Raw genomic sequence first — 13,189 nt, forward strand, 5'->3', positions numbered from 1 at the left:
GAGCCGTGCGAAAGTTATTGGAACAAAAGAAACCGATAACGGTCTCATAGACCCGACGCAATGACTCGCGTGAATAATTGGTTCCTTGGCCGCGATTTAAAGTGCATTGAGCCGCCCAATAATGCTCAGGCAGCTTCGCAGCTTTGGTCGAGCACGGTATATATTGTACGTAGGCAAATAGAAAACTTGGAGATTGAGTCACAAGAATAGTTGACACAATTCGATCGATTGGTGTAAGGTCTTGCTTGGATCTGAGCTCTGGATGCACGAGTATTATCAGGAGTGAATCAGCAGGCTGGAGAGTTCACCTAGCCTTCCTGTTCTTCGTGGAAACTATTGTTGCTAGGCTATGGCTAAGGGAGGGAGCGAGCCCTGATCAGCCATTCGTAACTTGCCTGAGAACGAGCTTGAACACTCAGTCAGCATCTTGATCAAGTTCCCAAGGGCACTTGAGCCACTAATCGCATCAATGACAATGTGGGTCGCGGGGTATGCGGACGAGCAAATAGACCTGTCAACGTCGTGGGAGGTGTTTGGTTAAGTGCATATTTAGACTCCTCAAACCAGCAAGGCGACCCGGTGTGTCTGGTTCCAAGTTCCGGACCCGAAGCGCCAAATCGTGGACAGTCCTCGAACCTTCCCTTTTCCCTCGCTGACTTTGCTTCCTCCCTTGCCTGAACTTCTCCCTTATCTCGGTTGCAGTCTCATTGTCATTCTTTCGTATTAAGAATCAATATGATTCAAATCAGGTGTGCCGTTTCTGCGGACTCCCATGGCGCACTTCAAGATAGTGCGTCATCGATGTCCTTCTATCTTCGGGGACTTCGTGCAATCTTGCAAGCTGGTGGTTTTGCCAGCACATACTTGTCACAGACCCTTCGCTCAATTATGGCCAGCATGGTCGCAGAAAACCGAGATCATCTCGCAGTAGCAGACTTTATGCACACTGCTTTCGTTTTCTTCGAGTCGAGTTGAACAAGAAAGGCCATTCGACTGTGTATTCACCAACGAAGCCCGTCGTATGAGCGTGTAACTGTATTCGATCAGCACGCTACACCACAGACTCAAAAAGGCCTTGTAAGAGCTGTCCCCTGTCATAAGCCAATACCTATGATAGATAGTTGGCTCTTTACCTGCGCCAAAAGAGATCGACGTGGTGCTCGCTCGCGATTATCTCAAGACCCCACGACCAGCCCCCAACTCAAATTAGGAGATAAAAGCACGGGCGGATTCAATCTCGAGTCTTCAATTCAACTGCTTATCTAGAACAAGTATCAATTTGTCTGAGCGAACAGCGAAGGCTCGCCCCTTATGACCAGTCCGTCCATGGAAACTCGAGTACAACAAGCGGCTTGAGACCAGCTCCGGACCAGAGCAGAATCATTGACAAACGTCACGGCTGTAGCCCCGAATGTCTACCGAGGCTTCCTCCCAATACAAACATACCTAAGACGTCAGCGCCCAACTGACAGCGCAGTGGAAACGAGCTACTTACAGTGGAAAGTAGGCTTTCAGGCCCGGTCTTCCTGCTTCTTCCTGTGCTCTGGAAATCATTCGCTGAAACTCTTCATAAGGCATTCTCAGACGTTGAGTCATCGGATACAACGCCAATGCTGATAGCAGCTGTTTGGTACACTCGAGGTTGGCTGCACCTATGTCCCGTGCTCTTGGATCTAGTCTGGTATCAGTTCCATGATATACGATTCTCATGCATTGGAAGATTTACCACTGGACCACCCAGAGAGAGGAAGAGGGATCATTTTTGCGTCCACCTGTTCCATTCCTGCTGCCACCATAAGGTCTCTCAAGTGCGTTCCTACACGAAGGTCCTTTGTATCATTCAACGACTGCATGAACTTGGTGCTCCATTGTCTCAACGCATGATCCTCGGTGAGGGACCCATTGTCTGATTGCACATTGAAGTACATCTCCACCATCTGGACCCAGCCACCCGGCTTCAAAACTCTAGTTTTCTCACATAAAAGTCAGCTTATGGCGTCAAAAAAGAAATCAACGATTCCATGACCCTTTCGCCACATGCCAGACCTCTTGATATCCCAAATATAAGACAGCCATCTGGCTCGGTCAATGCCTGTCGCTTGCATCCTCGAATGAACGAGATCGAAATGATTCGACGGAAAGGTAAAGGGGCGATTCAGATCGTCGACCTACAACGCCTTCCATCAGCATTTTCTGACGCAAACGCCATGGGAAGGTATCTGGTAAGCAAGCCAAAAAAAAAAAAAAACCTCATTAGACGGAAGAAGGGTTCTCATCGACTGGTATGCCGAATGACTTTTCTCCAGACCCAGGGTTAGGAGTCGTACCTGAAACCATAGATTGTCCGGAGCATAATCAGGGCTCATCTGGGGCGATATGTCGACCCCAATGACCTTCACACAGTGGTTAGCGAAACTGAGTGTCGAAGGTGATGTATGTGGCCCGACCTCGCACTGTGGATATTGCTCCGCTACTTCGACCGCCCAAGCTCCTGTACCGTGGCCGCAATCGAGAATCCTTTCGGGGTTGTCGCTCGGCAGGGGTGGGAAGATGAGCCGGTCGTCAAATGCCTTATTGAAGACTTGGTGTTGAAGTTCGAGACGTTCCACTTCATCCTAGGATTTTCGAGGTCAGTGACGCACGGATTTGCGGCGGAGGTCCCTGATTATACATCGTCCACCGGCTGAAAATAGATTTTGTGTTCGATGGAATATCTCTGGAAATCGCGATCATGGACTGTGATGAGCTGAAGAAACCTGGCATCCAGGTCTTCTGTCTGCGAGTCGGGACTCCTTGAAGACAAATAAGGATTAGCTCCTGATGCATCACTCACGAATGTGGTACCAGGTTACGTGCGTCATTTTGATATTTCCAAGCCTGTGGCAGATTTGAGCAGGTCTTATTCTCCGAAGTGGTCCAAGTCAACAAGGGATGACAACGGGTGGGCCCGGTCAACCAGTACGGCTTTGTACACTGGGACCCAAGAAAGAAGAGACATATATAGTGCGTTTCGAATTTGGATGAAAGTGATCGATGTGGCAGCCGAAAATAACGCGTTGGAAATCTCCTTGAACCCGCCGGAAAAGTGCGTATCCTACCTTTTATGTGTGAGCTGAGCGAAGTATTGGGATGCGGGACTCCATTGCCCGTACTAATGTACGGATGGTGGGAAAGCCCGTTCAGCCCGATACCCAGCGTCAGGCTTGGTGCTGATGAGGACCAGAACCAAAATCATTGGCAGAGAAAGCCTGAAAAACGCCATCCAGCCTGTCGGATGCTGAACGAAGATCGTCCATTCGTTCCTGCAATACACATTGTCAATGCTCAATGATGGCTGAGACCTCGGCGCTTTGCCTCAATGGCATAGCAGAATTGACAGTCTGAGCTGAAACGATTACACGACTATGTAAGATGGAAAGGGGAAGGGAGGGGCCGGGAAAAGCCTTCTTGGAGGGGTCACCAGTACTTCCGATACCACCCTTGGAAGTAGACGGCCAGTCTGGCAACGTTCCTCGTGCCCATTTCTCGGGGCCTGTCCATCGCTCAGTGCCCGGAAGCCAACCGGCACGGTCACACAGTGACTCGCTTGTATTCTAGTACAAAGTTCAAGCGAAGGATCCAGGCCGTCATGACCCTGTCAAATCACGGATTGAGAATACCACCAATACTACCGAGCCTGATCAGTTTACTCGGGTTCCTGAACCATCCTCCGTTTCCTGCGTTAATATCTTTCTGCCCTTTGCCAAACAGCCCCCTCCAAAACCAATTCATCATATCGGTCCAGGAGAAGCAAGGTGCCAGCTGGACAATCAGAGCGTTGGCGTGGTGAGCTACTCTACCAGCCTGCGTGAGGGTTACACAGAAGAACTATTCCGTTAAAATCCGATGCAAGCGAGCTACTGAGGCGATCGATCTCTGCGGAGACTTTCAACAAGAGACACCTTCAGTATTTGTGGCTGCATGTCTTGCTTTCCAGGGTCATTGAAAACCCAAGGCTAAAGTAAAAAGAATCGGAAACCGGAGGAAAGTGATGATCAGAAAAACTTCGAAGCCAAGGAGGCAGTCCGGATCAACGGCCTTGGTGTCATGCACGAGGTACCGCAGGGTTGTTTGGGTGCATAACATGCACACAGCCAAGGAGGGGTTCGGCGCAGTAGCGCGGACTTTTGGTCAGCCACTATATCCAGCATGATGGTGGCTTTGCTCCGCGTTTGAATAACAGCAGGGATCAGATGGTCATGAAATCATGAAGGTTCTTACATCCAAGGTGATTGGGAGGAGGGACTGAAGATTTCGATCTGAAGCACAGGCACGGTAAGTGATCACCGGGTCAATCACTTTTTTCCTTTTACGGGGGCCACTAAAATATGGGTATTCGTAGTGTCTTTACATTATTAACGCAAGTTGGACGTGAGGACATTTTTTTTTCTCTCGATCAGAGTTCTTCTGTTTGATTTCAATCCACCGCTTTCACATCTACACCGCTCCTTTCCTGGATTGCTCAATCAATCAATGGAAAATTAGCATTCAGTGTTGGAAACCCTCGACAAACGAGATTGAAAGCCCCCTAAGGTGGCCGGGTCGACGTCAAGATTTTGTAAAGTTCCAGGCATGCGACTACCCATGAAGAATAGACCAATAGCGTCATCTACGCGGGTGGCTTAATTCCAACACATCCACAATGAGAGACACTCGACTGGGGCCTCCAATGAACGTGCACTCTTCAAACTTACCATGAACGGCATAGAGCCGGCTGCAAATAACAGCGACTGGCCACATCGGCGCAGCCTCTTCAGGGTCGACGGCCCGATTGACCACAATGGGATGTCCTACTCAAGACGATGGGCCGCGGACAAAGCGATGACGAAGCATTGACTCCGCTACAGCTGGTCACCTGAGACAGGACTCTGCGCAGCGACTTCGGCGGTGGCCTCGCCTTTGGCTTTGACTCAGTTGCTGTGGGAAAGGGTGTAGAAAATGGACCGTGCCAAATAGCTCATTAGGGTTACGCTAGACACAGAGGAGGGTTAACTTAATGTTCTGTCCGACAAGCTAATCGTCCCCTGCACACGGACAGGGAAGGGAGTTCATGCACGTCAAGAGGGACTGTCAGACGGCGTTGGAATTAGAGCCATCCAAGTTGTCGGTACGACTACGTAGTAGGTAAGTAGGTAAGTAGTGCGGACTAACTAAGTAGAGACGAATGGACAAGATAACCTACAGGATAGTGCAGATGCTACAGGTCTGGGAGCGATCCCAGAACCATGGTTCAGTCGCGGGAAGCTGGAGGCCTTCCCGTCGCGCCCTTCGGTAGTTTAGTTTAGGGGGAGCTGGACCCGCTAAGTCAACGGGGACTGGGACTGGGAAGATGCAATGAACCCTCCCTCCCTCTCGATTTCTTTCTTTCTCCCTCCGACTTTCTCCTCCATCTTTGTGGTTCTGTGAGAGACTTGGATGATGATTCGTGTTGTGTTCTCGGCTTGGCACCCCATTCATGTCGTCTCGTATCGGTCTCAGTCTGCCAAAGCCCAACTGACTTATCGTAAAGAACTCACGAGTGGCCAGAATGGAAATACCATTTACTGTAACTAATGACAACTAACATTACCACAGTGTACGCCTGTGCGTCGCGGTCGGATGAGGATTATGCTGGCTGCTGGCCAGTGAAGAAAGAAAAAAATCATTTCTTTCCCAGCATTTGTTCAGTGATCCATCCCCCTAGACCCAAAATCCCACTCCCAAGAAAATCAACAATCATCTGTGACCCGACCCTCCCAAATGTATTGTATCGGTTCCAACTCCACCACTAACTAATCCGGCATCTCCACCTGAGAGCTGAGCCGGCCGAGCCGTGTTTTCCACCCGATGCTACCTCCCAAGCTCTACTCTCAGAGCACCAGATAGAACCGACGATCCATGGGGTCTTGGGTCCTATCCTGTATCTGGGGTTTTTATGTTGTTGCATGACCGTGAGAAAACGTATCCTTGACCTACTTCTTCTCTGATTTCGCCGATCCGACAGCTAACGTTATGTCTATGATACCGGGACTGGACTATGGAAAAGGGCACGCGCATCGGGAGTTGTAGAAGGATACACGTGTACAAGTACCATCGTCTCACTATGATCAGTTACACTTCTGGGTAGAAAGATCACGATAATCTTAATTCATCATCTCCTGAGCTGGATTCAATTCGTTGCATTGCCAACTAGGCTAAACTAAAAAAAAATGGGGGTTGGGTATTTTTTTTTCTCTGAAGCTCGTGGGGAATTAGCATCATTGCATGGTCGTTGGGGTCGTCTGATTGGTTGATCTATATACACCTTCCGGGATTCGGGGGGGGGGGGGGCTTGTAAGAAGAGCCGCGAAGGTTTATCGATGATTTAGGATAAGGTCGGGGTGGAGGAGAAGTGGTGGGGTCAGATAGATGTGGTCCAGTCTAGCGTGGCCGGATCGATGATGTGCGGAATTGATACGCAGGGACTCGAAGGGGTTGTTGAACCGAGATCCGCGGTTTTTGGCACATCTTCACTCATCAGCGTAGTAGAGTTGGGAGTGGTAGCGACGCTGTAGGAGGTGGATTGTTTTTGCCCGTCAAATTGCGGGTGCGCTGGCGAGGCACTTTGACTGGCGTGTTCGATCACGAGACTGTATGCGAGGTTGGAGGACAAGCCTGTGTGGGAGTTGGACTTTCCGTCCGCAAGTGCTGGCCTCGAGTGCAGACAGCATAAGGCGAGGAGAGGGGTAGGGGTGTTTCCCGTAAAATGCTCAGTATTCTTTGCTGATCGCACTCAGAGAATGTGCTAGCTTCAGAAGAACAACGCTCTCCGTAGCGGCATAATAGTTCAAGCTGCAAGCAGATGTCAGTAATCGCCACATCTCTTTTACTTTGATACTCACCTGTCCATCAAGATCCGCAAATGTCGGCTGAAATGGTCCTCGACTCGTTTGAGCGACTCGTCAATCTTGTCAACTCGCGTGGGATCGTATTCACGACCCATTGTCCTAGACAAGTCGGGGTCTGCCAAGGCAAGGTTGCGATTGAGATTGCCGTCGGCCCAGCTAGCGAACGTATTGCAGCCTATCATCAGTCGATGGTGGACCTGGGTAGTCTGTGAGCAAGCGAGAGGGGCAGCCTGGGTAAGCTCGACTGACCTTCAGTAGTTTGGCCTGGGTCAGCATGCACTCTTTGAGACAAGTATCCAAGAAATCCACATGGTCCTGCATCAGTTCATCCACCGTACGGTTGGCCTGCTTGGTACCGTTGACGGTGACTTCCGAACCATCTGCGTCGGTTCCATTCACCCGGTTCATCAGAATCTGCCAATTGGGCTCGATGACCTCCGCCGTGCAGAAGTAGAGCAGCTGTTGGATGAATAACAGCATCTTCGAGCGCAGGGTCCACGCGCGTCGTTTCCACGTCTCCAATCGTCGGTCAGAGGACTTGTGTCGCCAGGCGTCAGCCTTGCTTTGCTCCAGCCAAGATGCGCCGAGCATAGTTTCAACGTGGCGCAATGACAAGATGTGCCGGAAGACAAGTTGATACCGTAAAACTGTCTTCCGACTGATAACGAGAGACAACGGGAAGGGTACCAGATAGTCGAGCTCGAGCGCATCGAATCCATTGATCTTCGTATCATTTTCTCCACCTTGCGTCGAAGGGGCTTGATATTTTTCGAGTGCCGCCTCCGGATCATCTTGGTTCATGCCGGAGACGCTCACGACCTGCATCAGCCATTTCGTGAGCCCGACCTTATTCATACGGACCTTAACGTCTTCTTTGAAAGGGTCCTGAGCGGCTATACTTCCGGGCTGACGTAGGACTAAGTCGAGAAGCGACTGAAGCTTGCTCTCGTTGACATCCTTGGCGGGCCTGCGCAGCTCAGAATCGCTAAGCTCGAGGAAGTAGGAGAAGAAGTCGGAGCGATCCAGGAAGAAGTAGTGCTTGAGAGAACGGAAGCGGGTCGTCAACGAGTTCTTGGTCAAGAGAAGGTTCAATAACGAGGCATTCGCATATGTGTAAGCCGCATTGACATTTTCCAAAAAGCGAGGATCATCTAGCGTCTTGGGCACATCCCTGACCTCTTTACTGACATCAACGCCACCGCATTCTCGTACGACATTAAGGTACTTGCCTGCCAATAGGACTTTGTCTTTGACCGTCTCCAACTGTGGCGGCACCTCATTGTCGCGGATCGTATAACGTTTGTCCCAATACTCGTCGGTGTAGTCTTCTTCGAGCTTTTCGCGCTTGATCCATTTCTGCTCTTTTACCAGAAATTCACCATGTGGGTCTTTAATCCCTCCGTGATGCAGCCATTCGTTGAGCATAGCCATGTAAGGCCGGCTGCCGTCTCGCAGCAACCTTTCCAAAAGAGCCTTCGTGGTTGGATCACCTGAGAATGTTGCAAGTCGCTCAGTCAGAAGACGGAGGACATTGCCGCCTTTGCATATCTTCTTGCTAGACATAGCACCTGGAACGAGGTCTCCGCCTTCCCTCAACTGTTCCAGAATATTATCGACGTCGTCAAAGTCGTCGATGGTCTCGTCGAGGTCTTGGTCCAAGAGCCCGTTTCGCCGAAGTAGGTCCTGACCGAATGAATATAATTGAGCCAAGCATTGGCTAGTCGGCATGGTCTGCAAATGAAGAACATGCAACGTGAAGTTGGGATTTCTCAGCAGTTCACCTTCAAGCTGCGCGACCAGCACTAGAAACTCCTTTAACAATTTCCGGATCGTAGCACACATAGCATGGCTCACTTGGCCGTATTCCGCCCGACTTTGTACTTCAACAAATGACTCCAATGCGCTATAATGTGTCGCGATTTTTAGCGTCGAAAGGGTGAGATCCTTCAAGGTCGGGTCTAGACCGGCCGGTAGCTGAAAGACGGGGCCTGTCAACCTGTCCTTTTCCACCGATGGGTCGTACGAGCTGTGGTAATGGATGTACTGGCCCTCAAATCCCATGAAAGTGAAAAGAAGATCTTCCAAGATTGCCTTCTCCTGCGCGTCCGGAGATAGCTCGCGAAATGGCGAAGGCTGTAGGGATGGAGGCAATGCGGATGCCAGTGGGGGAACCGAGACACGAGAGGCCAACGGCGCGGTGGAATGGGGCACTAGAGAAGCTTGCGGGTTCCAAGGAGCTGCAAGTGGTTCATAGTTAGCATATGAAGAGAAATCTTGACTTGCGAACGAGCATGTTGAGGGAACATTGACTGACCCTCGGTCGGCTGCTTCTCCCTCCTGCGAGCGTTGGGACTGCCACCATCGACATGGCTAACTCGCTTCGACCGTGAGCGCTCAAGCCCTCTGCCATGTCCAGCTGGCAATTCCTTCGTTGCATGCCTTGTTCGACCGTGAGACTTTTCCTTCGCGATGCCCGGCATCCGCTCTGCCCGCCTGTCGGCCGCCATTTGTTGTTGTTGTTGTTCGCGGGGAATCCTGGGTTTGGGGCTGGATGAGCCAACAAAATGACTGACGGGTTCCGACTGCAATGGAGAGGCGCCGCTGCGTATGGGAGCTCTTTCTGAATCACCGACGCGATTCGAGGCAACGCGGGGTCGTGGTGCGCTCATGTAGTTGGCGCGACGGTCACTGACGGACATGCTCCCGCAGGGTGAGAACAATCGGGAACACCATGCAGAATAAGGGAGCTGGTTTGGTTTCGCGGAGAAATTGAAATAGAGTGAGAGATCTTCTCCTCTTGGCGAAGCTAAGAGACACGAAAAGCGAGAACAAATTGAATTGCACACGGTCGCAATTACACGTCGAGGGGGAAGTTGGGAGTCGGGGAAGTTTGGTACGCAATTCGACAAGCTCCAAACAATCGATAGATGCCTGGCTGTGGCCTGGGGCAGCAACCACCGCCTTCTCCGCCAGGCACTCGCCGGACTTGCGTAGCCCGCAACAGCTTCGCCCCGAGCTTCCCAAGAGCAGCTGGCCAACATCTTCTCCTTCCCCCCCCCCCCCCCCCATCCCCCATCCCTACACCCTACAACTTATCACGCTTTCCCATTTTATCTCTAATTCCCGCCAGAACATATCTCTCTCTTCTTTTTCAACCCCGCATATCTCTTTCATATCTCCCCTACAGCCAACATGTTCATCGCCCGATCGGAATATGGTAAGCTCCGTCAGACCCTCCTCTCTGATGCGGTCATCTAACAGCTTCTCATCGCAGACCGTGGAATCAAGTACGAGCTCTGCCACCTCCCTGTCGAGTCTACTGGATCTACAAGCTCGAATTCCTAACCTCGTCACTTTCGCAGCACCTTCTCTCCGGAGGGGCGTCTCTTCCAGGTCGAATACTCTCTTGAAGCTATCAAATTGGGCTCCACTGCGATCGGTGTACGTTCAGCCATCCCCTTCTGCGACAGACCCGACTTTCCAACGCCTGCCAACGGCACGAGCGTGTCCCTTCATGCGATTCCCCGTATTAGTCATTGCGATGGAATGGACCCGTCTGACAACAGAACCAGGTAGCGACCTCGGAAGGTGTCATTCTGGGCGTGGAGAAGCGCGTCACCTCCAGCCTCCTCGAGGCTTCCTCCGTTGAGAAGATCGTCGAAGTCGACCAGCACATTGGCTGCGCCATGTCCGGTCTGCAGGCAGATGCCCGGTCCCTGATCGAGCACGCCCGCGTCGAATGCCAGAACCACGCCTTCCACTACGCCGAACCCCTCAGAGTCGAGAGCTGTACCCAGGCGATCTGCGATCTGGCGCTGCGGTTCGGAGAGACGGGAGATGACGAGGAGAGCGTGATGAGCCGGCCCTTCGGTGTCGCTCTGTTGCTCGCCGGTATCGATGAGGATGGACCTCAACTGTACGTCCCTCGTTTGCGCTGGAAACATCGGGCTGCTGCAGAGTGTGTCTGGCTTACTAATCTTTCTGTCTTCATTAGATACCACGCCGAGCCGTCGGGTACATTCTATAGATACGATGCCAAGGCGATTGGCTCCGGCAGCGAGGGTGCACAGGCGGAGCTGCAGAACGAATACCACCGCTCGTTGACGTTGGCGGAGGCAGAGACTCTGGTTCTGAAGACGTTGAAGCAGGTCATGGAGGAGAAGCTGGACGCGAAGAACGTCCAGCTCGCCAGCGTGACCAAGGAGAAGGGATTCCGCATCTACAACGACGAGGAGATGGGCCGGGCTGTTGCGCAACTCGGCGGGAACCAATGAGGGAGATGATAATGCTTGGGAATCTCGATGAGCCAATGTGTATGTCGGCAATGGTACCTAGTAGTCTTTGGAGGGATCTCTGTTGGGCCAACCCCATAGAAAAGAACAATGACTTGTCTAATGATCTATATATCACCTTGTTGCATCGATCCGATTGATAACGAATAGGATCCTGGCGAGACAGCCATGTGGTATTTACACGACATCGTCACCTGGCACCATCATACGCAGACGCCAGGCCTATACTGCATGCTATATGCTATATGATATATACACCGCACTCCAACCACACCCTACCATCTCCCCCAAACTCACGACTCCGTAAACTCGGCAACCGCCCCCAAAACCACCTCAGCCACCCTCTCCGGCTGGCCAACCTGCGGCACATGGCCCGCACTGCACCGTTCAACCCGACTGCCCGCCGTAGCAGCCAACTGCTCCTGCAACCCCACCGGCAAAGCCTGATCCGCCTCACACACCAGATACACGCTGGGCACATCCCGCCACCCGGCATACTCGACCGTGGCATCCCAGCCCTGCGCCGGCTGGGGCCTGAGCACCCCCGTCCACCTCCTCTGCTCCTCCTCCGACAGATCCCCGAACAGCAGCTTCTGGGGATTCGCGCAGTACGATGCGCCGCCCTAACCACTCATACACATTAGCACATGTATCCCCAAACCAAACTACCCCAATCCCTGAGCCCAAGATCCCGCTTCCCACTCCTCCCCTTTAATGATGACACCAGGAACAGGGAGGGAAAAGAGAGACAAACCTCCACCCAAGCAAACGGCAACGGCTTATGCTCCAACCCCACAGGAAACACCGCAGCCGCCAGGAACACGATCCCGACGACGCCGCCCTCGCCGCCGCGGGCCCCGCGATCAAGGCCCTGCATGGCCTCGCAGCCCAGGAACCCGCCGGCCGAGTGCAGGACGAGCACCACGGAGTCGCCGCGGGAGACCATCCGGGAAATGGCGGCGCGGAGGGCGGCGATGTCGTCTTTCATGGTCGGGTTGCCGGGCGAAACGGTGCCGGTGCTGGGGAGGGTGGCCGTCTCCACGGGGTAGCCGGCGGTTGTGAGGAGGGTGGCGAGGTGGGTGTAGACGGTCGGCCCTTCCCAGAAGCCGGGGATGAGGAGGACTGTAGGGGTAGGCATTTTTGACTCCCGGGGGGGGGGTTGTTGCGGTGGTGGGTGGATGTGTGGACCGTAGACACCCACACCACGTACGTAGGCTACGATTTTTGGTGATGGAACGGGGAGAAAGAGGGGGGATTGGATTTTATCATCAACAGAAATGGGCTGTGAGCTATGGAGAGGAGGCTGTTTGTGGCAGGCTGGCTGATTGATCGATTGCTTGAGCTCATACTTATGCTAAGGCTCTGTGTTGGATCATTCTATACGCTTTGGTCGTTGAAGATGGAGACGTGCGGTCCCAACTGTGGACCAGTGGAATGGGATGGTCTGGCTTTTCTCCAAGGCACTTCTTGATTACTGGACTAGCTAGTAGCAAATCATTAATGGGATAGGCTTGTCTCAATCCCTCTGATTGAAGAGTTCAGTGTAAGCTGACACAGTCCCCCATTCTCGCGTAAGCACTAGCACCAAAAAGTACTCGTAGAACCTAGCTCACTGGAGGTCGGGGTAAAGCTTAGTATGGAGAATGCCAATCCAGGCACTCCCAGTGGCATTGGATATCAACGATATCACCACTGCTACGAAAGAGCGACGTGGAAGCTGATATCGCGTCTACAAGAAATGGCTCGCGGACTTGTAGGGCTCTCCGTTCCTGCTTTACGTGTGTCATCCACGCTCTCCTATTCCATACGACTACATCACTCACACAAGCATCAGTAAGGGTTCCCTCGCACTTATAGGGTTGAATGGACTGTACAGCGTGCTCTCACACTCACTCCACAGCCACTCTTGCCTTCCTTTCTCGCCCCCTCATTATGGCTGGACCTAATCAATCGGTGCCGGAACCAGCTGGCAAGATCTGATTCCTCGGGTGG

General features: G+C 52.4%; 4 protein-coding genes across 4 annotated transcripts; 1 reads left to right on the plus strand and 3 right to left on the minus strand.

Annotated features, from left to right (window-relative positions):
• Positions 1-1,415: 1,415 nt before the first annotated feature.
• Positions 1,416-3,262, minus strand: BO72DRAFT_471735 (class I SAM-dependent methyltransferase; the record flags this gene model as incomplete). Its single annotated transcript, XM_040947103.1, has 7 exons — positions 1,416-1,446; positions 1,496-1,673; positions 1,727-1,965; positions 2,047-2,168; positions 2,328-2,615; positions 2,672-2,792; positions 3,258-3,262. 7 exons carry the CDS (start codon positions 3,260-3,262, stop codon positions 1,416-1,418), a joined length of 984 nt encoding a protein of 327 aa, XP_040797350.1.
• Positions 3,263-6,348: 3,086 nt separating this feature from the next.
• BO72DRAFT_412837 (gamma-tubulin-complex subunit SPC97) lies at positions 6,349-9,771 on the minus strand. Its single transcript, XM_040942487.1, has 4 exons — positions 9,220-9,771; positions 7,155-9,142; positions 6,900-7,102; positions 6,349-6,849 (listed from the first exon to the last, which is right to left on the minus strand). The coding sequence occupies exons 1-4, from the start codon at positions 9,602-9,604 to the stop codon at positions 6,768-6,770; spliced, it is 2,658 nt and encodes an 885-aa protein (XP_040797351.1). The 5' UTR covers positions 9,605-9,771; the 3' UTR covers positions 6,349-6,767.
• Positions 9,772-9,957: 186 nt separating this feature from the next.
• On the plus strand, positions 9,958-11,314 carry pup2 (proteasome core particle subunit alpha 5). Its single transcript, XM_040945597.1, has 5 exons — positions 9,958-10,122; positions 10,180-10,192; positions 10,268-10,346; positions 10,478-10,821; positions 10,900-11,314. The coding sequence occupies exons 1-5, from the start codon at positions 10,098-10,100 to the stop codon at positions 11,177-11,179; spliced, it is 741 nt and encodes a 246-aa protein (XP_040797352.1). The 5' UTR covers positions 9,958-10,097; the 3' UTR covers positions 11,180-11,314.
• Positions 11,315-11,324: 10 nt separating this feature from the next.
• BO72DRAFT_451873 (alpha/beta hydrolase) lies at positions 11,325-12,666 on the minus strand. The gene is made up of 2 exons (XM_040945598.1): positions 11,952-12,666; positions 11,325-11,820 (listed from the first exon to the last, which is right to left on the minus strand). Exons 1-2 carry the CDS (start codon positions 12,333-12,335, stop codon positions 11,491-11,493), a joined length of 714 nt encoding a protein of 237 aa, XP_040797353.1. The 5' UTR covers positions 12,336-12,666; the 3' UTR covers positions 11,325-11,490.
• Between the last annotated feature and the right edge of the window lie 523 nt (positions 12,667-13,189).

This window comes from Aspergillus fijiensis, assembly GCF_003184825.1.
Source record: "Aspergillus fijiensis CBS 313.89 unplaced genomic scaffold BO72scaffold_61, whole genome shotgun sequence".
Lineage (NCBI taxonomy): Eukaryota > Fungi > Ascomycota > Eurotiomycetes > Eurotiales > Aspergillaceae > Aspergillus > Aspergillus fijiensis.